At 37.5% G+C, this 24,582-nt stretch overlaps 2 protein-coding genes across 7 annotated transcripts; both read right to left on the reverse strand.

The window, feature by feature from the left end:
• Positions 1 to 6,609: 6,609 nt before the first annotated feature.
• LIMK1 (LIM domain kinase 1) lies at positions 6,610 to 17,098 on the reverse strand. Of its 3 annotated transcripts, none has more exons than XM_089076475.1 (8): positions 16,974 to 17,098; positions 15,991 to 16,102; positions 15,439 to 15,879; positions 15,046 to 15,138; positions 14,052 to 14,184; positions 13,732 to 13,964; positions 13,255 to 13,483; positions 6,610 to 13,021 (listed from the first exon to the last, which is right to left on the reverse strand). In XM_089076475.1, the coding sequence occupies exons 1-8, from the start codon at positions 16,993 to 16,995 to the stop codon at positions 10,727 to 10,729; spliced, it is 3,558 nt and encodes a 1,185-aa protein (XP_088932601.1). In that variant the 5' UTR covers positions 16,996 to 17,098; the 3' UTR covers positions 6,610 to 10,726. The 3 variants fall into 3 exon arrangements, with proteins under 3 accessions (XP_088932601.1, XP_088932600.1, XP_011637692.3); XM_089076474.1 differs by lacking the exon at positions 16,974 to 17,098 and adding an exon at positions 16,305 to 16,957; XM_011639390.3 differs by lacking the exons at positions 15,046 to 15,138; positions 16,974 to 17,098 and adding an exon at positions 16,305 to 16,959.
• Positions 17,099 to 17,323: 225 nt separating this feature from the next.
• LOC105427587 (group 3 secretory phospholipase A2) lies at positions 17,324 to 24,560 on the reverse strand. 4 transcript variants are annotated; one of them, XM_011639389.3, is made up of 4 exons: positions 23,362 to 23,511; positions 20,347 to 20,601; positions 19,630 to 19,967; positions 17,324 to 18,752 (listed from the first exon to the last, which is right to left on the reverse strand). In XM_011639389.3, the coding sequence occupies exons 1-4, from the start codon at positions 23,509 to 23,511 to the stop codon at positions 18,650 to 18,652; spliced, it is 846 nt and encodes a 281-aa protein (XP_011637691.2). In that variant the 3' UTR covers positions 17,324 to 18,649. The 4 variants fall into 4 exon arrangements, with proteins under 4 accessions (XP_011637691.2, XP_088932619.1, XP_088932616.1 ...); XM_089076493.1 differs by lacking the exons at positions 17,324 to 18,752; positions 23,362 to 23,511 and adding exons at positions 19,249 to 19,423; positions 24,405 to 24,560; XM_089076490.1 differs by lacking the exon at positions 17,324 to 18,752 and adding an exon at positions 19,249 to 19,423 and having other exon boundaries at positions 23,362 to 23,517.
• Between the last annotated feature and the right edge of the window lie 22 nt (positions 24,561 to 24,582).

Genomic DNA, 24,582 nt, shown 5'->3' on the forward strand with positions numbered 1-24,582 from the left:
CCGTTGAAGATGATTTTTCACAGAAATTTCGGGGCTGCTAAACGATAGCCTCGTCGCTGCTCGCGATGCAAGATACGAGAGATACAATATCCGGCGAGAAACCGGCAGAAAAAAATTTCCGACGGGGCGGGACGAACAGGGGAGGCTCGTGGACCGAAAACGATACATCACCGAACGGAAGATCACCTCTCTAAAGTCTCGTCATAAGAGACGCGTCAAAACGTCACCCCGTCGCGTCTCCTTCCGAGGAGTGCGGGCAGCGGAGCGCGCCTCTTTTTACCTGGCCGCGCTCGTGACACGCACCTTTGTCTTTGTGTGTGCGGAGGGTAAACCCGGGGAGATAATTAAAAACCGGGTAAAGACGACAGGTCTAGCCGGACGGAGAGATGTAGGAGTCGGTAGATCCAGTCGACGGAGGACAGTCGGAGATGCTATCTCGAGTTTACACCCATCAACCGCCACCTCCCCCCTCCTCCCCCCCCCCCTCTCCTCGGCGGCCACCTTCATCCATCTACTTGCGTGTAAGCGAACAGTCGCCCCCGAACCCGATGATACGCGCGCGTTCCCGATCCTACATATATGCTGTCCCCGTGCTGTAAAACCCGCTGTTCGACAGCCGTCCCGACCGCAGTACGGACACACGTAAATATCGTCGAAAACGTGGATACGACGTGCTTCTTTCTCCCCTCTCCCTTCCTCCCTCCTTCTTTCCTTTCTCTCGGAACGATTAGAACGTACATCATCCTTCCCGTCCGAGAGTCTCCTTTTTTTTAAAATCTCCTTGGAATTCGACGTGGCATCGAAGATCGCCTTCGAGATCTTTCGCGTTGATTGCGTCCGTGTTGGTAGCGGCGGTTTTACATCGGTGTGCTTTACGATCTCGAGAATTCAAATTTGAAAAGCACCGTGGAACCAGCAGGCATTTTTAGCTGAACGCCGAACGTGACGAGTTAATTAAAATGGAGAACGAGCCGAATGAAGGATTTTGCGCATCTCCCCTATTTGTCTCTTCGATCGGCAATTTGTAGATCGTGAAATATATATTCAGAACAGAGGAGTTCACGAATTTCCATCCATTCCGCGCTTGAACGAAAAAAATCGTTAACGCGTCGCGCGCATTGTATAACGCGTACGATAAAGCTCGCGGAACAAAGCGAGCGGCGCAACCTTCGAAGGCAAAACCATTTTGTTATCGCGACGAACGACCTGTAATTTCGTCCCAGAATTTAGGTCCCTCAACTTACTTAAGCGAGAAGCCAACTGTAAGTGCGTGTCCCGTTTTGGCCCGTTTCGTCTTCGATAACAGGCGTAGAGGACGCGTATCGATCGTGGGCCTTTACGTAACAGAGGTGTGCACGGTAGCGCGGCGGGACGTGAAATCGGCGCTGTTTGTCGTTTTCGCTGAACGCGTTACACCGGTATCGCATCGACGCGGCCCGGCTATTTGTCATTAGACGAGCATACGGGCGTTGCGTGCCCGCGCGCGGCTCTCATTATTCGAATAATTAAACCTTATTATATGATGTAGCGAGCGGGCGCGCAGCGCGCGAGTGCGCGCGCGCGCGCGCGCGTCTCGTTATCTAACCGGTTTTCGTCGATGCGCGTCGGAGATAAACTTATCCGGCGTGTAGGAGCGCTTGTAACGTATCAATTATAATATGTAAGGCCGTCCGTTTCGCGCGCGCATTCCCGCGCCTCGCTTTATCGCGCCGCAAAATGCGCCGCGGAAACGCGTTCCACCCGAGCGCCGGTAAGTCGGCCGAGATATTGGGAAAGGAATATAGAAAAAAAAAAAAAAAAAAAAAAAAAAAGGAGAGAAAGACACAAACGCGAATTTGTTCAATTCTCGCCTTCTCGACTCATAATTATTGCCGTAACGGCAATAATTAATAATTAAATAATCGTTCAGCTTAGATTTAGCTAGACATACGTGTGTGTCGCAACTGCGGATTGCAACACGCGAAATGGCGCGTTGGCTTCAATTAACTTCTCAAATGGAAATTTCTCTAATGGAAACTCGCGTGCTCGATGGAAAATAACTTTTGATACCATAAGATTTATTTTAATCTCTAAACAACGCGATTGATTGTACTTGTTAATAAGTAGCATTGTTCGTTGTCGCTTTAGGGTGTCTGTTCAAACCAGACACCCAAAAAAAAATTCCTTGAAAATTTCCTGATTTTTAAAGCAATTTGTTAAAAATTCACAAAACATTTTTAAATATATATCTTATAAATAAATATATATTTATTTCGCAAAGTTTATAATATTTTCCATTTATAAAAATTTATAAATCATAAAATAAAATTAAGAATCACTGAAGTTTCAATAATTGAATATAAAAAATTTTGAAAAAAACTATAAAGATTTTAAAAAATAAATATTTTATATTGCATAAAATTTTCAAATTTTATTTTCAAAGACTACAAAATAAAAAATTATCTAATATATAATCAAAATTCAATTTTTATAAAATTATTAAAATAAATATTCGTCTTTATTAAACAAAATTGCACCTGAAATCGTTGTCTTCAATATTGAATATTGAATTAATCGTAAAATGTTTTGATGTTTTGATGTTTAGAGTAAATAGTTAATGACCCAATGTTACCATTAACAATTCAGTCGTAAAACTTCCGATTATAGTATAAAAACAAATTATTAAAAAAAGTATTTAAAAAAAATTTTAATTTTCAATAAAACTCCCTGAATTTTTAAGGCAACAAATTCTCTGAATTCCAGGTTTTACAGGTTTTCCCAGGTAGTAGACACCTTGTTTACACACATTTAACATATTAACGCGAAACAAGGCGACTTCGTTCCGCCGCGAGAATCGCGAATCGCGTCAGTCTATCCTGCCATGAGAGATCGGAGATGTTGATTCTCTCCATGATTTCGAACGAACGAGAGGCCGACGGGGCGCGTCGTTTGAAGTCGCGAAAAAGCCGCGAGGTGAATCCAGCTATCTCGCCCCGTCGCCGTCGTCGCCGTCGCCGTCGCCGGCATCCCACCGCGATAACGCCATTATGCGAATTCGCGCGATTTGCATATTTCAGAAAGCGCTGCACAGGAAAGCATAAACAACTCCGTTCGCAACGAGAGCGCCGCGCGGCTTCCTCGTCAGATGAGTTACACGCATGGAAGATTTACGAAGAGAAAAGGAAAGAGTGAGAGGAGGGAGGGGGGGGAGTAGAAGGAGAGAGAAAATCTACATTTCCTCTTTCTTTCCTTTGCCTCCCTTTTTCGCGCTCCTTTCCTTTGTGTGTAGGTGCATTTTGGATTTAAACGCGCTTTGCTTTAGTCAATCGCAAAGTGTCTGACAGAAAAATCTGAATTTCTTTCGCTTTTCGTAAGTACATTTAGATATTTAAAGATTATATTTAGATAATTAGAAATTATATTAATAACAAAAAAAAACCAGAACCGTGTCTCACAGTTTTAAAAAAATTAATTAAAACTAATTTTAGTGCAAATTAGCAATTAGACAAGATAGCTATCTATATGTCGGATTTTTAAAATCCTTCGTATCGCATTTCTTCCTATTTCCTAAAATGCACTTTGTGCGCTATGGCCCCCGATCTTTTATAACGCCAGCATTTTACTGCGTTACGGCGAGACGCAGCAGCCGAGCTCGATCCGGCGGCGAAATTACTTAAACTTTATTACGCCATAACGCACCGCCGACGAACCCCAAAAGTTTTAGATAAGCATCGGCGATGCGACCGACCATCCCGGAACATTTCCTCAACGATCAATCCCAAGGAAGACAGTATACCCCGTGTCTTCCTCGTGCCTCTGCAAACTCGACACTGTAGTTCTTTTATGTCCTTATACCAATTTTTTTATCCAGAAAGTTTCTGTAACTGTAAATAAATACCTGATAAAAGACGTTCTCTTTCGAAGTTCTCTGTCCGCCATTTGAAATTGATTCTAAGAATTCGATCTCAAATAATCGACTGGGGTTTAAAACATGCATGCCATCTTGTTCGGCATAAAAAGTTGTGAAGAATTTTAAAAATATTTTTCCCGAACGTTCCTGAAATATTTAAAGTCAAATTCAACAATCTTAAATATAAGAATGACAAGTAAATATCAGCCTAATATTCACTTGTGCAAAAATGTAGATTAATTTTTATCTCGATTTAACTTTTTATCTTCTTTTAGTTCTATGATTTAGAAAAAAATACAGAGTAAATTAAAGTCTTCTATTTATTCCTAAATAAGACAAGTCAATTTTTCCTTTCAAATCCCACAGAAATCTATGGTCATCTAGAAAATAAATTCTGGAATTCTTTATAACTTTTTATTAATTCTGAACGATACATATTTCATTTAAAGCCGAGTTGACCCCACCCCTCCTCCATTTGAGGTCGCGTCCTCGCAAGATGTGTCGCAAGAATTATATACTTCGCGTTATAACGGTCGTTAATGGCAATCCTGAACATTGTCATCGTCGTTGTCGTCGTGGTGGCGTCACTGTGGATGGCAATGGCGAGTGTTCAGGCCGCGCCGCCGGCGTATCCAGAAACGCTTTCACGTCGCGGAAGGCAGAAGCGACGAAACGCGTTCGCGTCAGTGGGGATACGACGCGCGGTTTATTATCATTTTATTCGCGGATGCTCCGCGCGCGTGAGATGCACCGCGTTACAACCCGTCGTCGCCGCCGCCGCTTCATCCACCCTCCTTTCGCTATTCTCCCTGCCGCCCACCCTTCCCCGCCGCTGCCATTCCCGCGGCGCGGCGTGGCGCGCCTCGGGTCGTAATCCCCCTTTTCTAGATCCTTAAACCGAGACCCCGAACTACGGGTCGCTCTCGCGCGACACGGGGAACGTTAAAATTTAAGGTTTCCGTCGACACGTCGCGACTCATAAATTCCCGCGCTCGAATCCGACGCTGGTTTTTTCCTACCTTCTTATCGCCGCTGCCGCCGCCGCATCCCCCGTCGCGATTCTCCTCCTGCCGTTTTCGCCGCCGCCGCCGCCGCCGCCGCCGCCGTCGCCGACGACGGTGACAAATTATTCGCGCGTCGACGTCGCGCGTTCCAGAAGCGCGACGTTTCCTCGCGGATCGACGTTTCCTCGCGAAAAACGTCATTTTTATCCCCCGAAGCAATTCCTTATTTGCATCCGAGTCTTTGTGCACTCTCCCAGATGTTGAGTACGTTTAACTGCCGATTTCGCGTAAATGAGCGATACCTACGGTGAACATGTTTTCTTTAATAAGAAAACAAAAGACAAATCTGAAAATTTTAAAGCTTTATTCCTACACGTTTTCAAAGCAGTTTGTGTCAGGAATCTGCACATTATAAAATTTTTTTGCATAGTATACCATAAAATGAGATACTATGATAGTTTGAAACTGGTTCAACTGTTGGAACAATTGATTTAAATTTGGAACAGGTTCGGAAAAATGAAAACGAATTTAATTTAAAGTTTTAATTAAAAAAAAAATTAAAAATATAATTAACGTGAGGCAAATTATGTATATATTTTATTTAAAAAATTTACTCATCAATATGACATTAGACATTGAAACTCTAATTAGAAAAGATTTTCCTATAAAATAAAGAACAAGTAAAAGAGTTAAAAGAAAGGACAAAATTGAATTATTTTGAGAAAATAAATCAAAAAGATAGAAAGGATTGTCCTTTAGAATAAAGGATACGTATGATTGTAGTAGCGATACCACCCCTCGGGGGATAATGAGATCAAGAAAACGACGAAGGACGAAGGACGATAGGATTGGATTATAAAGACACGTATTGATTCCGAACAGATTAGACTTTTAATTTGTCTTTCGTGACTGACGACGTTCGACGGTCGAACGCGCGTTGCAGAATATCGACCGGTCTTGATTTCCTCAAATTCGAATCTTCGAACTCGCAGCTTGGAAAATTTGTACACACGCGCGTCTACGTTCAGGTCGTACTCGTGCCTGGCATGCCCGCGATATCAGCTTTCGAGCGAAAAATGCTGCGCGTACAGTTTTTGTTGAACCCAGGTTTTCCGCGGTTAAAACAATTCTCCTGCTTGCCAAAGAAAGCTCGTACAAAGGAATTTTTTCGGAGCAAAGAACTTCTCTTTTTTTCGTCACAGAGAACATTTTCTTTTTCTAAGCAAGCGGGACTTTTCAGCGGGAGAGAACAATTTTTCGCCGTTGTCGTTTCTCTCGCTGTCTGTCGCTTTTAAGGGAACCGCTGACGTTGCGACATAACGTTCAAGAAATTTATTCCCCGTACAGGAAGACACAAGCGATTCGCGAAATTTCCGAAGATTTCCCATTTCATGAGTCACAACATTGAGGCGATATTTCGTTCGGCGAGCGCGATGCGTGCTGTCATCTGCCAGCAGCTGACTGCAACGCGAGCTGGAACGACGTCTCTGTATTTATCGATTGGTAATTAAAGGAACATTAAATATTTTAATTAAAACGACGCGCATGTCATTTTGTAAATTTTTTTTTTGTAAATTTTAAACACAAGAAACAATCGTTCGGATGTTAGCGTCTTAATTAATAAAATTATAATTTTAAACAATATAATTGTTGAAATACGCAATTAAAAAAAAATACTTGAGAGAAAATGAGGGATTATAAAGAGAACGCGCCGTGTACTGTCAACGATTTATTTTGTATCTTTTTTTTATTTTGCTAAGTTAAGTCGGAATGTTAAATGAAACGCTCATCTCACATAGAACTCTGCGCGAGAACTCATTCGTAGACTTTTATTCGTAGGTAACGAATACGCACTAAAAGTGGTATATATAAAAAGAACGTCTGCTGACGTAGAACAATCGTCGTCAGGATCATCGATAATGTCATCGTTGTCGCGATGGCGAACGAATCGTTCGAAATCGTATTTTCTTTTTTTTTTTTTGTTCTCTTGCCAGCTGGGAACAAAAAACAATATACGCAGTCTCATGGCCGATAACGCAATCTCTGCTCTCGCTTAAAAATTCAATGATTTGGGAATGATTTCGAATGCACACCAATAAATGCGAAAATTCAACCCATCTCAAGATTGTCTCTTTTCTTTTTCTTCTATCGCCAGCCACATATCATTTTCGCATCGCGTCGAATTTCGCTGCATTTGCCCGCCTGCGGCGACAGCGTTAATTAGATTGAAGGGAAAATCAAATTACCTCGCAGTACAATAAAGTCTTTATCCTTATATATAAAAAAAAAACCGTAATTTAATTACAAAGTCAGAAGTTGCGTGTGAAAGATCACCGCGGGATTCTATGCGAAAATTAGGCCGACAATAATTACAAGAATATCCTTTCTTTTTCCCTTTACAAAATTATGGCGTCAATTATATATTTGAGTTTCTCTCTATGGTATCTATATAAAAAAATATCTGCTCGAAACTACGTGTCGGACCACGATAAACGAATCGATTTACAGGAGAGAGAATAAAAATATTAATGATCGGGATTACATAGAGCGCCCCGTCATTACTAATTAATGAATTAACGCACTAATGACCCGGGCGCTCCGTATATCAATCTATCGATGGTCGTGTCAGCTATCAAAAATTTACAGGGGCTATAAAAATAACGTCTACCCGTCCCAGATATCTCTTTATAGGTCTTAATCGCGATCTTTGTGCCCGCTATGTGTTAAGGAGTTATGATAGCAAACGTACACATCACTACCAAGCAACAATACGTAACGAGTTAATACTGTCATCCGCGACATCCGTTACAATTTCTCGCATCGCCGAAAATTCCAAGCGATCCGTATGACAATTGATTATACATATTTTCAATTCGACATATATATTCTTCGCGTTTGATTCATTCGATCGCTTCGCGTTCGTACGGCACGACACAGCTAACACGTTCACCAAGAAAAAAAAATTAGTCTTGAATAAAAAAAAATATTTTCATATATATATATATATATATATATATATATAGGAAAGAATATTATAATCTTTTTAAAAATTTTAGCCCTGATTCGATTGCATTTGTATTGATGCAAGTCTTTTGCTCAATTCAAGATTAAAAATTTTCTATATGAAGATTAGAATATTCTTGCTTGTATATGAGAATATATAGTCTTAATTTAAGACTAATTTTTTTTTCCGTGTTCATGACTATACATCCGCCTCCCTCATTCCGCATTTAATTAAGAAACGTCGAGATGATCGTCGCATCGCAGAATCGGAATCAGATAGCTGCGTGTCAACCGCTAATGCGGAACGTAAACTCTTTTTTTTTTTTTTTTTTTAATTCCATGACGCAATCTCACAATTTCACGAAACGCTCTACCTTAGGTCGCTAATTAGTTTGCTCTCATTAACTAAGGACAAGGATCGTGAAACGATTCTCTTAGGCTAGTCTCTACCGTATACATACAGCAAGCCGCACAGTTATTGCACAACGTCCGTCTCTATGACTGGACACGCGTTGTTTGCGATGTTTTGGAACTTGTTCTACGTGATAAACGCTCGTAACATTTAGCGATAATGTGTGTGTTCCCATTACATGCCACATATACGAAGAGAGAAGGGGTGACGCGTGGCTTATGTCCATTTCTACCAATGTAATTTAATTTTAATCTCGGTTTAAATTTACTCTAATTTTTTTTTTAATCTCTAAGAATTTAAAAAGAATAAAAAATAAATTAAACCCCGAGATTAATTTAGAATCCATTTGTAGAAATTATATATTAAAGCCTAGAACGGCTGATTAGTAATTACCCCATGTATTTACGAGACATACTGTAAAATCTCGTAATTCTTTAGGATTTTCTTCGGTGGAAGTTTACAAAAAATGCTAGGATTCGCAGAGCATAAGATTCAGATTTTAAAAGTCAAAAAAATATAGATTAGATTCGCTTGTCTTCAATTTGTGAGAGAATTAAAAGTAAAACTAACACGTAGAGAAAAATAAAGATCAGGGTTGTTTCTTTAGGCTTTTTTCGTGCGGTCAATTATAATTTTAAGACAAAAAAAGAAAAGGAAAAACGATCGTCAGACTAATCACAAAATATGTTATAGATACAAACAATTCGAGAATGCCTTTATTATATGAGTAATAAACGTTTTTTTTTATTTTCGAAACAATATATTAACAAACGTGTAACTGCGGAAACCGCGAAACTTTTTTTCTGGTGAGGGAAAGTGGTCGCTTGCATGCAATCTAACGTGAGATGATTTTGTTGATGGTGGGATAAAAATGTGATGAAATTATACGTTTTATTAAAATTATTGCTTGGAACTGCGTCTATAAAAGCAATGTAATTTCATCTAAATCGTCATGAAATTATAGTCGACATGCGATTTAAAAGAAAAAAAAAAAAAAGGATCGGCAATATATTTCGGAATAGAACCTATGTCGCAAGTATAAAACTTATCGTTACTCAAATATCTCGATCGGTGTTTTGGAAATTACAAATATTTGAATACAAATATATACAAACTTATATACAAATCATTTGTTTCTTTTTTTTTTTATACACACGTTTTATTTACTACTCTGCCATCGTTTATATCCTCGTTAAAGAAGAAGCGTACTGTATACGTCGGTAGAAAAGAAATACATAAATATAATTCACATTTGTAATGTACAATGTAATCTCTTATCAGAGTACATCGAGAACAGTTATGGACGTAACGAAGATATAAACGTCGCATGTATATGTATATATTTATATGCACGTATGTATACATACATATATAATATATCAATTATCTGTACATATACAGCAGTATTACAAAAACGTATACAATATTTTACACTGTGATGTACATCTGTATGCCCTGAAACAAATATACCATTTTTACACCGTATTCTACAAGAACTGAGTCTACATGATGTGCTCGCAATTTTTCAGAAAAACTTACATGATCGTGCAGTCTCAGGGAAAACGTATTTTGCACCAACTTACAAAGTCAAAATGTATAGCTTCTACTTAGTACTTAGTACTTCGACTTTTTGACGGTTTCTTTGATTCTGTAGTCGTGTCATTCGTAATTTGCAAAAATCGACGTATTCACAGTGCTGCTGTTTCGAGCACACTAATAATATTGTACTTATCAAAATCCCGATTCTACAAGTATTTTGGATGGAATGGCTTTTGTCGGGGGAGTCGCGTTTCATCGCCTAAACTCCCACGTTTGAAAAACCACGTGGCAAGATCATCTTTTTTTAGGAATGTAATCGAAATTCTTACGGCTAATTAACTGATGCCATTACGACCTAAAAATTCGTAAACCGGCAATTGAATATTCGTTAATACTGAGTATTGTGTCATTACTTTTCCCAGCAAGACAATATTTTGATTTGTGTGTTCAACGGGAATATTTCCAGTTCGAAGTTCCTGCGTCTGTCTTGCGCCTATCATCAACTTTCCAAATTTTTAAAATACACAATTTTAATAATAAAATAAAGCTATATCTTTTTTCAGAAAATTTTTCAAAACAGATATTAAAATGTCGCGCATAAGGTCAACACGAATTCAATCTTTTATCGCTCAATGTTTTATAAAAATAATAAACGAAATAAACTCTTAAAATAAAAAGTTAATACTGCAAAACTAAGCACGTTAACATGGCCCTTATTGAATAAAGTTTATGAATTATATGAATAAAGAGATCAAATTAGTAGCAAATGAGATTCATTCATCGTCGGGGATTACGAACGTTATCTCGATGTATCTCGATGTAAAGCAACAACTTCTCTTCAAGAAGAATAACAATCCTCTTCCCGTAGCGCATTTTGATTTATAAAGCAGTACTTTCTATCGGTGACGTCGGACGATTAGGTGTGCAGCACCTTTCAGATGTATGGCACAAGTCCGGCGTGTGCCGACCATCTCTTATTTGCGCGAAATCGACATCCGCGAAGAAATCACTCTTCATAGTGCCGAGGGCGCTGTCGGAACCAAAACTGTCCTGTCTGCAGATATCGATACCCTTGTAGCATCCATTATATTCAGCCAGACAGCTTGGCATCGTCTTTAAATCGTTGTTATATATAGACGAAGTCATCATTGAGCTTTTTGATCCATTGTCCATCGGTCTCATTCCAACAACGTCATTACTCGTGTTTTGCTTGTTAGGTATGATGAGATCGTCTCGTTTCGAAATGCTGGAGTTGGAATAAAGACTGTCTGTATGATACAGCCCTGAGCTTTGCTTTCCGAAAGAATGATCTTGACAAAAATCACTCTTTGTAAAAGTATTGAATGGTGAGTAATCTTTGTATTTAGATGTGCAATCTAATACTGTAAGGCTTCCTTCTCTGGACAAGATACTGCCAACGTCGGAGACATTGCTTTCCTGCCTAGATAATCTATCTTTAATATCCTTTTCGTTTCCCATGATATTCTCTTGATTTGGAGGGATTTTTGATTCGGATTTTTTTAGCGGCGAAATACCATCAACTTTATCTTTGACAGTCTCTTTGTTAGAAAATGCGTTCTTCGATGTCTCCTTGGTCGGCGATATTTTTGTTCTTCGCAAATATGATCCGGCAGATTTTGTGCCTTCACTGATCACTCTTTTCGAATCGGTATCCCCGTTGTTTGCCGTATTATTAATCATTTTATTTTCTTTCTCTATAGCGCCGATAGATTTACCAATTTGTTTTAGATAAGTGCCGACGGAACCTGCGGCATCTGGTATCTTGAATTTGCTCTCCGGCTTCGTCTTGTGACCACTTGTATCATTACATTTCTCCGCGGATTTCTGTTTTATGTTGATCTTATACGAGCCTTTACTGTCGATTATATATTCCGAAGCATCCGGTACCACATATGGACTCGCGTTTCCTACGTACTTTATCTTCTCTACGGTGGGCATCCGAGTCAGATTATGCTCATTCGCTTCGATTTGGCTTGGATATATTTCCTGCTTCGAGTAAGCGTAAGTATTTGGAATGTCGGGAGATGTATCTTTCAATTTGATATTGTTATTCCTCATGTATCGTCCGCTGAAACCGCTGGAATCGGGTGAAATCACGATGTCAGGCTTCTCCTTGTCGGATACGAAGTCTTTTGATTTGGAATTTTGCTTCGAGTAACGTCCCGTGTTGCCCGAACTATCGTTGCTCTTACTATTTTGTCTCGTATACCTGTTACGTGGACTCACAGGCACATGAAGAATATTACCTGACGAGGGCTCTATCTCACGTTCTAAAGTACTGTCATCGCAACCAGTAGACCGCTTTTTCTCTTGATGCACTTGGCCTTCCTTGATAGGTTTCAATTGTGGTGCCAGAGTTTCTGGAGTCGTGGACTCACTGCTGCTCGGACTCGGTCCTTTGTAATTCCTGATATCAAAGTCCAGATCTGCTGGCAATTCGGCACCTACAGACAAATGCATCGCCAATCCTTCTAGCCAAACCTCCATAACTTCAAATGGCGGCCTCTTGTCGGGATTCAGATCACAACAAAGAAATGCGATCATGTAAAAGGTTTCTGGACAATTGGAACAAAATTTTTCTTTGAAGACATTTTGATTCAAACCGAAGTCTGAGGTTCTTGGTAAATAATCGGGATCTGCCTGAACTCGACCTATAATTTCACAGACGACGATACCAAAGCTGAATATATCTACTTTTTCATCGTATTTGTTGCCTTTCATCATCTCGGGTGCCATCCAATAGGGATTCCCGACAACTGTGTATCGTTTCTTTCGTTCTTTCTTCGAAGTCTTCACCTCTCCATCGGAATGTCGATTATATTTGCGATTGTCTGGCGAGTTACCGTTCTGAATGATTCTCGCCAGACCGAAATCAGCAACAACAACAGTTTTATCCTCGCGAACGAGACAATTGTGCGAGTTTAAGTCGCGATGGATAATGTTCATAGAATGCAAATAAGCCATGCCGGCAGCGATATCTTTTGCAAAAGACGTACGCTGTTCCCACGGCAATGGTTCGTTCGTGTCGTGAAGCAGGGCCCTTAACGTGCCACCTGCTATGTATTCGGTAACCAAATGCAGTTTCTTATCCTTGTAAAGAACACCGATAAATCGAAGAACGTTGTTATGGTGTAATGAACGTAGTACCGCAACCTGTTGAATTATTTTCAAAGGGAAGAATACATAAAATTAACTGAATCTAACATCTATTTAACGCTGAAATACACAGAAAATGCAAAATCTGAGCATTCGAACGTTAAATTGTGTATATATGTGTGTGTGTGTGTGTGTGTGTGTGTGTGTGTGTGTGTGTGTATATAAAATATATTTGCAGTCTTTTCAATTTTATCACATTTGTGTAAGTTAAACTTGTATTAAAAAGTTACCTCTTTCAAAAAGTTCTTTTGCGCGTCCTCATCCACTCTGTACAATTCCTTGAGAACCATCACCTCGTCCGTATCGCGATGCGTCACCTTGAATACTTGTCCAAAGAATCCTTTGCCCAGGAGTTCGCCTTTCACCAAATCACTTGCTCGAAATATTCTCTGATTCTTTGGTTCTACACGGAAGGATCTGGTGCGGCTCAAATCATAAGTAGGATTCGTTGGAGAAGATCTGCAATTTAGCGAATCACATCGATAATTTATTAAGTGATTGCTTAATGCAGATCTGTTCAACAGATTTTGCTCACGATAGCTATAACCGCTTTCACCTCTTCGTTGCGTTGTTGAGACATAGAGAAATAGAGAAAAAAACAAAAAAGGATAAAGGAGAATAAACGAAAATAAATGAAGAGGTGGAAGCGTTTAGCTTGCGAGCCAAATTTTGAACAGACTTAATGTATCATGTATTAATTGTCCTACCCGTCGAGCAATCGCGACATAGAACTACTACGTTCTTTATGCATAGGATCTCTCGTTCTTCGCAATTGTCGGCTCCGCGCACCGTTAATGTAACCTTCGTCCCGACGTTTAAATAACCGCTCTTTGCCTTCGGGACTTGTCCTGGGACTACCGACACATGTCAGCGCCGCCGAGGACGGTGAAGAGAACGTGGGCCGTCGTGATACTGCATCTGGATCGTGCTCGATAGTCAACTAAAACGTCGAATATGACGTTCAATTGACGTTCAATATAACTATTATATTAACGAAATGACACACTTTGAAAAAATGTGAACTTACTTGTAAAACTGTGTCCGAGTATTGTATGAGATTTTCAATATTTTCCACCGGCTGGTCTTTAACAGGGGTGCCATTTACTTCCAAGATTCGATCGCCAATATGTAATGATATGAGATCGCTGGACATGTTCAATCTGCAACATTCAGTTGACAGAATATTTTTATCATTGCTAAATCATTATAATAAGACATGCAAATATTTGCATACATTCCTCACTGTAATACATACATAAAAAGACAATTCATAATAACTGCCAGACGAAATTATTTCAAACAATAATAAGGAAATATTACAAGTGTCAAAAAATATTTATTGAAATGAGAACATCACCGATCTTTTTTAATCGCAATTATTCTGTCTTAATATATAATTTATATATTAATATATAATATCAATGCTTGCTTTCGTACAAGATTATTATACAAAATAAAACATAGAAACTTATTGAGCAGCATAAAAAGCACAAGGCACTTATTAGAAATGACATTAGAAATCAAATTAAGTATTCGTTTCTAGTTAAATTATTGTAGCTAAATTAGCTTACACCAAATTCATTTAAAAGATGAGTGCATAAAAACAAAAATATTTGCAATATATTTGCAAATTTTTCCAATTCCAAATGACAACATCAAGTTGATTCCAAAGTCACGACATAGAATTTGATTTTTGATAAACTACACATTGAGCATGCATATAACAAAAAAATATAAATAATATTTCTAATATCTATGATGTATATATATATATATATATATATATATATATATATATATATGAATATATATATATATATATATATATATATATCTTGATATAGTAAAACTGTTACATATACATATACATATACTAGTTACATATACATATACTAGTGAAAAATGCACAAACGTATTTTCTACATTTTCACGTGCTTATTAACATAACTGCTATTAAAATGGGAGCACAGTCTGTAGAGTTAACAGTATGTAGTGCATATTATTGATTTGTTATGCAATACCTATGATTAGAGAAGTGGCAGCATAGCCTAAATAGAACCTCCATCACAGAGGCTAGCAGCTTACTGATCTTTCCACGAATATTTCTCATTAACCTGCATTTTAGTTAAATGTTATTAGATGCTAATATACATTTATTCTCACTTAAATAATTATTAGGATTATCATGCGCTGTTAAATGTTTTAGAAAAGCGACTGTTTTATATTCGTATAACCCTAGAGTAATAAAAATATCTGTATACTTTACTATAATTAATAAATATCGCTTATATATAACATATTATATAAATCTCGTTGTTTCCAAAAAAATTTCATTCATGATGTAAATGCATATTTTTTTTACTTTAAAAATAATGAAATATTTATAGGTATATGAAATATATAATTGTACATACTCTGAAATGCGCAGCAAAGCACCACAACTGCGGGGACTGGGAGCTGTGTCTAACGTGAGTTTGATTCCTCTTTGCTTATCTGGATCTGTTGTGCTGGGTGGTATTTCGACCAGTCTAATGCTGTGCGGTTTCCTGGCAAAAGGATAGTTTGACGTCCTGTTAAGCGGTTGCATTTGTCGCTTGTAGCAAACCCCGCAGTACAACTTGGATCGTTCAACAAGTGCATAACTTTCGCCATCGCCGATAAAAGCACCGCATGATGTACAAGCAAAACATTCTGGATGAAATTTGTGGTCACCTGCCAGCATGACAGGGCCTGTGATGATCTGGCCACAATCTTGACATGCTTCGCCATAAGCAGCCCAATAATCATCCTTACAAAATAGCAAACCATCTTTCTCAAAGTACCAGGAGGATAAACCAATGTCACACGCCGAACATCTAGAAGATATTAGATCTTTGTAAAAATATAATATAATTAATAGATTGCATCGTGATAGTTTTTTATAGACATAATGCTATTTTCTTAAAGCATATGTTTAGCATCTTTACCGAAAGCAATCAATGTGCCATTCCTGGTTCAATGCCTGTATAAATTCGTCCTCAATAGCATTGAGACAACCGGCACATATTAATGTTTTTCTACCTTCCTCACCTCCTGGATCTAAAAAATTCATAATAATCATAAATCTAAAAAATCCAAAATAATCATAAATAATAAATGAGCATTATATATATTATTATATATTATCATATAATATATAAATAAGGTAATCTTCATTTTTTTAAAATTATTTAATAAATACATTGTAATATTTTGTATTAAAAAAAAAGTCGTTTCTTTTTTAATTGTAACAAAAAATTACTGTTTGTTATTGGCGTATCAATGATTGTTGATTCTATATTCATATTATTACTCCAAACATAACATTTTTCACGCGCTCAAAAATTTCTTTTGCAGAAAGAGAATCTTTTTTACATATCGATCAACGAAAGTGACTCGTGTGATCACGTCTTAAATGAAAGGCCAGGCGGGCCCGAGGGATGTATCTTGGGAAGGAAATATGAATCACAGTTGACATCGGTTGATAGCGAGCGAATAATCGAGCAACTGAGACGAGCAACAGAATCTAGGGATTGGAGATCGGAACGCGTAATATACAGTCGCTCCACAGAAACATAAAACACCACGTATTGCGAAGACGAGGGCTCATCGTGAGCCCGTCGCGCATAAACGCGATAAACTTAATGCAGGAGCGTGGGCTATATGGGAGAGAGACGGAGATAGGTAGAGAGAAAGAGAGAGAGAGAGAGAGAACGAGGAAGGGAGAAAGAGAGAGACACACATACACACACACACACACACGGAAGGTAGAACGCCCACGCGAAATGCGACGCGTTTCAAGCGTCGACGTTCCGTCGCAAGCACGTCGCGCGTGCGACGAGTTGTCACCGCGACGTCCGACGTCTGAGCGTCGCGTGACTCCATCGCCGCGTCGCAATGCCAGCCTTTTCCGCCGTGAGCAAAGACCTACCGCTCGTCGAGACTCGATCCATCACGACACGCACGATTGACACACTCCCACTCCGCTGTCATCCGCTCGGCCACTGGACGTAAGACTCGCGTAGAGCCGAATCGCGCTCCGAACCGCGATCGCAGCGACGCGCCCCGCGCGAACGGCCGAGTCGGGAAGCTTCGGCGAGCAGATTTAAAGAAACACAACTAGAATTCCGAATTTGAGTGTATTTTATTTTAAATGATACAGTCTGAATCCAAATAATACGATGAATTTATAGAAAAAGGATGATCCTATGGTTAAAAATAAAATAAATAAAATTTTATTTTTTTGAGTAAAAGGATCTTGAAAATTAATTGAAACTCGAATTCGAGTTCACTGAACTCAGTTGGACCATATATTTGGATCTATCTCCTACATTAGATATGTTAGTGAAAAATCATATTGAAAAATCAGTATTTTATAAAAATGATAATATATAAATGTTTTGAGACACTTTACAATACAGACACTTGATAATATATTATATTTTCCTAAAAGGACATTAATCTTAATTGCGATTTAATTGGCGATTAATTTAACAACAGAAGTCCTTAAAATAAAATTTCAAATTATATAATTCGTTGTTTTTATTTTTTGTGTGTTAATAAATAAAAAGATCGATGTTTCTAACTTAATTAATGAAATAGTACAAGTATATATTACATGATAAATTAATCACGATTAAATTAAAATCGGAATTTGTTCAAAAAATTATTTTCTTATTTTATAAATTAATAGGGAAGAAATTCATGGATAAAATTTATAAAATAGCATTCATAATCTGATCTTATATTTGAAATCAATCAAGTTTTAAATGCAATCTCGAGATATACAATTGTACCATTTCGCAAAAGAGATGATCTTGAGCACAAAATCGAATTACGAATACCGTTCTACGTGTGGAAATCTATCAACGTAATTAATTAAAAAAAAAAGAACAATTTGATTTCTACTATAGATTTAGCTGCCTTTGAATATAATATTTCAAAACAACTATTAAGAGATACAGATTAAGAGATACAGATAATATTCATCGCATATATCATCCTATTTTTTTGGAGACATGTTTCCTTCATAATGGAGGAAACATAGAGACTACAAGTCCGGCATATTTAATCGGTAAATAAAAAATTAAATACTGTAAATTATGGCACGCATGTGATAAATACACTATGCAAAATACTATATCATTTCACTAACACAATTTAAACGTTCAATCACATTATATTTATCACTCTCGATAATAATGGGAAGAAGGCATTAAATATGTCATGTCGTTGCTTTGTTAAAAAGCAATCCTATTTCTATCATATACTTTTATGAGAGGAAGTCTACGACATAAAGAAAATCAATTAGCATCTAAATATTCTTCTTTTACATATAACTAGTTACTCAGTTATATTATTAGAAAAATAAAATTAATATGTACAATCGAGGGATTGAGGGAACTCCACCGTCCGGAAATTACGAATAACATTTACAGTTGTCACGTTGTGAAAGGTCTATTGTAACTTAATTTCTAAGAATGGTACGTTCGAGATAACGTTAGGGCGCGACTATGGGGATGATAATTTGATAATATAAATGATATGGTCGGTGTACTAGGCATCAATCTTTGCTGGTTTTTTTCGTTCTTCTCGCATTTTCGGAATTTATTTGTTCATGCTCAGAGGCATCATGGGCACGTACTTGTCGCTGGGCCGGAATTTGTATTGCGAGCACAATCGATCGGACACAGCCTCCGCGTAGCCATTTCTGCAATAAATTTTATCGGTCAATATTCGTCGAATGCACGTCCGCGGAACAGTTGTCGGTTGTAAAATAGCTTTTACCCCAAAAGCATTATAATTTCATATAGTAAGAGCTCAGATACAAATAAAAGAAATAAGCAACAAGAAATTAAAAATATTTGTAATAAAGAATTTGAAGTGAAAAATTGTACATGTGTGTGTGAATTTTGACATAGGAGTTCATGCTTTAGTACATAATCGAAAGATACCAAGGGGTTCTTATATTGATTAAAAATAACTTTTTTCTTAATTCCTTATATTTAATTCTTTATTTCTTATTTCTATTCATTGTATCCGAGTATCCTAAAGAAACCTTCACCACACGCTGAGATAGAGATTAATTACAGATAAATTTAATGGACAATTACAATGTAATTTTTATGTAATTTTACAATGGAATCGTCACCAAAAGCCACATATAAGCGCTGGAAAAAAATTAAGAAAAAAAAAAAACATTTACGGCAAGATCCTTTAATTCAAAAGATAAAAGGCATGGCTCGAAAAATGTTCCTCTCTCTGGCCATTAAGTCTCTGAATACGAAGGAGAAGGTCGTCAACAGCGGTGTTCGAAATCCTCTACTCTCCGATAAATCGTTGGGTAAATAAGTGGAGGACCTTTCCCAGTATAAATCGCAGCTAAAAGGATTCTACATGTATAATGACAAGGACGTCAAAGTCATTGTATTTTTTTTTTAATTAAATAACAATGAGACATCCATTTCAGTTTATCTCAGTTGTACGATAAAATTTCCTTTTTATTAAATAAATATATAAAACGTGTGGAAATAAATCAAATTTGTAAAACATCAAAATTTTATTTTTGTATAAAATACAATACATACCTCTGCCACTGCGAGCATGGTCGTCTCTCTTTGAAGCAGGTAACTTGGATCACATTGAAGAAAAGCGCGCCGAGGGTATTGGCCACCTCGGTATTGAGATTCTGCAAACATCTGCGGAATTTGGCGTCGCAATCGCAGTGCGAGCGAGTAAATGGCGAGTTATTGCATATGCCATGTATGCATTGTTGCGGCGCTATCGTAAAGGGGCAGTGGTCATGTTCCCTGCAGCAAGCATCCTCGATTGCATGTTGTCCCAAATCATCGTAGGAATTGGCCACGTTGCCTGGTCCGCACCACTTGGTACCCGGATATATTAAACCACCACCTGGCGCTTGATTCTTAAAAAAATAATAATTAATTAAATACGATTTATCAAATATTAAATATCATTCAATTTAAATTATCTTTTGGAAAAAAACCAGTCATTTGCGAACATAATAATAGAGATATTTTAAAAAAGGTAATTAAAAGTAATAAAGAAGTAATAAAAAAATAATAAGCAGTGATTATAGATATTAAAATATAAAAGAGATATCTCAATTTTATTTAAACGCGTTTTAAATTTATTTAGGTAGACTTAATATTATTTAAATTCTCGATTTATTATTTTTAGCGATGAAACATTCGAAAAATGAAATTTTAAAAAAACTTTAAAGAGAAAAAAAAACAGGAAAAGAATCAAATAACAATTTAGAATTTTCAGGCAATCAATCTTACCTTCCCCTTGTTCCGCGAGGCCTTGCAGGTCTCTTCGAGATCGGCGACGAGGTTGCTGGAAATTTGTCGAACTCTTCTGGGATCCGCACCGAGGACCATCCTCTGAATAACTCCGCGATCGTTGTAAAGAGCACAGAAGGGTGCATCGGCGTTCAGCTCCACCATCCTGGACATGGTGGTGTCGGCAACCAGGACGCTCGCTCCGATCCTTTGGGCCCAGAGGATCGGCAGAACGCCGAGCAGAACAGCGAGCATCTGTAAACAGTGAGAGATCATAGGACCGAACCACATGGAACGATTCGTGTAAAATGACTGACTGCTATTTGGACGGAGGTTCTATCACGCGTCACGAATTCAGAAAAATACACGAAGGTCACTCAGGCGTCAGCACCGCCGAGAATTTTCACTCACGAACAACTTTCGAGAAGAAACGAAAGAGGCCCACTCGAACGCCTAAATTAATACTCGACTGCTGCCATGTTAAAGGACATTTCTCGTTGAAGATTGGGCTATTGATCGAAACTCTTCGTCACGGCAGGTCAAAATAAAAAATGCAGGGTGATGAAATTAATATATTTGTACAACTTCTCGGTTATGCAATCGAGAGATTTAACGATTTTATCTATCTGTGAAATTTAATAAGCGACTCTTCGTGGCGGCGAGAGGATTTAACAACTGAGTGCGAATCAGCCACTTATCATAGCCGTTATTTAATATATTACGGATTGCCAAAGCGACGCGCAGTGTAGTAATCCGTAGACGAAAATATCACGTCCCGCGTGTATCTTCGTGTCGGAGCGCATCGGCGAACGGATGCCGGCGGATGGCCGAGGTCCTCATCTTTCAGCGGATACATCTAATTCTGAGAATCGAACTAGTTTGCGACCTCGGTTCGGTTTGGGTCGTTTCAATTCAGGCCGATCGCGAAAGCGAGAATGCGCGTCCTGAAAGAGACTACGATGTACGACCGCGATGTGGGTCAAGCGAAGCCCATTGACGAACTTGTCTCTTGAACCTGTGCCCCGGGGGGATGCCGACAACAGAATCGTCTCGCAAACTAATTCGACGTGACGATTGCCACAACGATCATCGTGAGCCGTCATTATCATCTCACCGACGTTGTCTGTCTGTTTCACGTTCTTCCCGTCTGGACTTGGAAGAGAAAAATGCGACATGACATGAATTTTTCATACAAAACGCTCGCCTTTTCGTATTAAGTCTGCGTCTAACGTTATTATCAACATATGTAATAATATTTTTCCTTTTTTTTTTTTTTAAAGAAAAAAGAAACACACAATTATTTTAATTTAATACTATTAATTATTTTAATTTAATATTTAATTGAATTACCTTAATTTAATATCTTAATGTGAATTATTTTAATTTAATGTAATTTAAATTAATTAAACAAGACATTTTTTGTAGTTTTCAAAAACGACAAAATCTCCGCATTGCGAAATAATGTACACTAAACTGTTAAGCAATAGCTTCGGATAGAGCAACGGACCACCGAATTGGAGGCTGTATTACGACATAATGCTTTAAAGGAGCAAGTCGATTATCTCCCATTGCTTAAACTATAAAGCCAACAATCTGCGATGCTATCGAGAAGATAATTAAATTCGAAAGTGAAATAAAGTGCAATCGCAGAGAGAAATAAAGTGTCTCTTCTCTACAAAATATTCGAAATGCCTCAGGCGCTATATGGACATCGAACGATTACATTTACATAAGCATATTCTCTTTAAAAACTTCGTGGTGAACTCCGCGCGGTGAAAATTACAATTGTTATATATGTTTATTTTTTTATATAAATCTTTTGCAAATGGAGATTTTTCTATTATTTTTTAGAAAAATTTTTCGTAGAAAAGCGTCACACACACACACACACACACACACACACACACACACACACACACACACACACACACACACAAATCGTTATCTCTACTTTTTGTCGTAAATTTTATTCTATAATAGAAAATTGATTATCATTACACAACTATATAGGAAACTACATTTAAAAAATTACATTATTGACTCTTTTACGTTTTCCGATATGAGCTTGCATAATTGCTGATATGGGTCAACGAAGATCGTTATCGAACTTGTCTCTTGAACCTGCCTTCCGATGTATGTCAGCAGGACAGCTCTATTATAATCGGACGCAGTCTGGACGATTGTGACGTATCTATACAGTATGACATCGTTATCGTTTATTGCTAATTGCGATTATTATCAAATCAGTTTGACCGGTGGTGCCACGCTGACGGAAACAACTCGTGACACGGACTATAGAACAAAAACATCTAAAAACATACTTTGTCGCATTTTTTACGTCATATTATCTATATTTCTTGCGACAACGCAACCTTTATGCACAGAACAGAGAATGAGTCGTTATCTTTTACTGCTCAGCCATTAGAGATGTAACATGTATCTATCTTTACGCACTACTTTTTTTTATAATTTCAAGAGCACAGACAAGACTACGAGAAAATGTGCGTATAAAGCAGCACGGGAATGCAAATTGCGAGGAATATTTATCTAGAGAAAATTATCCAAAAATAAAACTGATAACAAAAACCTAATAATAATTTTTTTCTGAAAAGATTGACATATGAATATACGTTCTAAAACATTAGGAATGATTCACTTGTAAATTTTATAACACGCAATGCACAAGGTGAGATTTAAATTTTGAAAACTTTTTCTACTTTTATATTTAAGAAAAAATCCACTTACTATTAAATATATTTAATAATAAATACGGGAAAGTGTTAAAAATTAATTTTTTTTCAGAATTAATAAATTTCAATTAAAATTTCAGTTTGACAAATTTTTCGTCAATATTGCAATACGATATAAAATAGAAACTTGTAAAATAAATGGCAATACTTAGAAAGCTTTTTCTTGACATAACTTGGAAAGAGTATCAATAATTTCATGTACTCACTGTATTTTCACGCGAGATAAAGAAATGAAATCAATTTGAGTGAACTATCGAAGACTTACGTCGCTTATACGACAAATCGCATGATTATTGAGACGCGATGATCGAAGCGCCGATGCGAAACCGGGAAAGCCGCAAATAAAGACTAAAAGAAGAAGCCACGGAAACGCGGTGAATGCGCGAAACTGCCGGTGCGAATCCAAACTGCGCATCCCATAACTCACCCCCGCGGATCCACCAAGCTGATCGCACACTGCAGTGCGTAAATAGTGGGTTAAGAAGAATGTGTAGCTGTATTCTTGCAACTCATAAAAATCGTAACTTTGTCGGCCTAACACATTAATATTTCAACTATTAAACTTCACCTAGACAATTTGTTTATAAATTGCAATTTTATCTGTACCCTTTCGTGACGAATGAGCTGTGAAAATAAAAAATATCACACGACTTTTGATAGATGTCAGGAATAAAAAAAAAAAGTAAATCGTTATAAAACAGCTTTAATATGGAAAGCGTGATGTAGACACATAGCGATAGTTGATTCGTTGGAATAGCGTTATTGAACCAGAATGCCTAATGCCGCACTGTGGCAAGAACACGTCATTGCGTGAGGGTAGATATTTACTGTCACACTACGCGAATTTTTTTTAACATTAATTTTTTTTCAGCAAGCTTCGGACCATTGTATTCAAGCGATATTCACGATATTTTTGAAGTGAGATGTCAATATATCGATATGTAAACTGAAACGTGTCTTATCAGCGCTTGTAAAATATTGCGATAAAGAGATAATCACGAAATTAATTAAACCTGCAAAATTATATTTGTGAATAAAACGATATTATTAAAAAAATTACTTGAAATTTGAGAAAAAATAATATTAATCTATATAAATATAATTTATAATTTTTTAACATTCTCCTAATTAAAAAAATAAAATACTTCGCGCTAATATCGAGAAATTAATTGCGTTACAAGCGTTATTAGAAAAAAAATTCAATACGTGCGGAATTGTCAGATATTACGTTAGTAACAAAAAAATACGATCAGCAAAGTAAGGATATTGACATTTTTGTAATATGAGCGTATATATGTTGAGGTTTACCGTTGGCCTAGATTTTGTGAGACGCGCTCGAAGATATCGGAGATGGAACGTGCTGCTTGGAACCACAAAATCCGCCGCTCGTCTCTCCTCAGCAGTCACTATCAGACTGATGGTTCGTACGAGACGTCAGAATACTAATATTCACAATCACGCATATACAAACGCGTGCACCAATCGC

The sequence above is a fragment of the Pogonomyrmex barbatus genome, unplaced genomic scaffold (genome assembly GCF_055798465.1).
Source record: "Pogonomyrmex barbatus isolate J1 unplaced genomic scaffold, ASM5579846v1 scaffold2, whole genome shotgun sequence".
In the NCBI taxonomy this organism is placed as follows: domain Eukaryota; kingdom Metazoa; phylum Arthropoda; class Insecta; order Hymenoptera; family Formicidae; genus Pogonomyrmex; species Pogonomyrmex barbatus.

Coding starts and splice junctions, on each gene's coding strand:
- LIMK1 (XM_089076474.1), bottom strand. CDS start 16,347: ATGAATATAGAATCAACAATCATTGATACGCCAATAACAAACA. Junction 15,880..15,990: donor TGGCACATTGATTGCTTTCG/GTAAAGATGCTA, acceptor AATATCTTCTAG/ATGTTCGGCGTGTGACATTG. Junction 13,965..14,051: donor ACTCGGACACAGTTTTACAA/GTAAGTTCACAT, acceptor TCGACGTTTTAG/TTGACTATCGAGCACGATCC.
- LOC105427587 (XM_089076490.1), bottom strand. CDS start 23,511: ATGCGCAGTTTGGATTCGCACCGGCAGTTTCGCGCATTCACCGCGTTT. Junction 20,602..23,361: donor CGATTTGTCGTATAAGCGAC/GTAAGTCTTCGA, acceptor CACTGTTTACAG/ATGCTCGCTGTTCTGCTCGG. Junction 19,968..20,346: donor CCTCGCGGAACAAGGGGAAG/GTAAGATTGATT, acceptor TATTTTTTTAAG/AATCAAGCGCCAGGTGGTGG.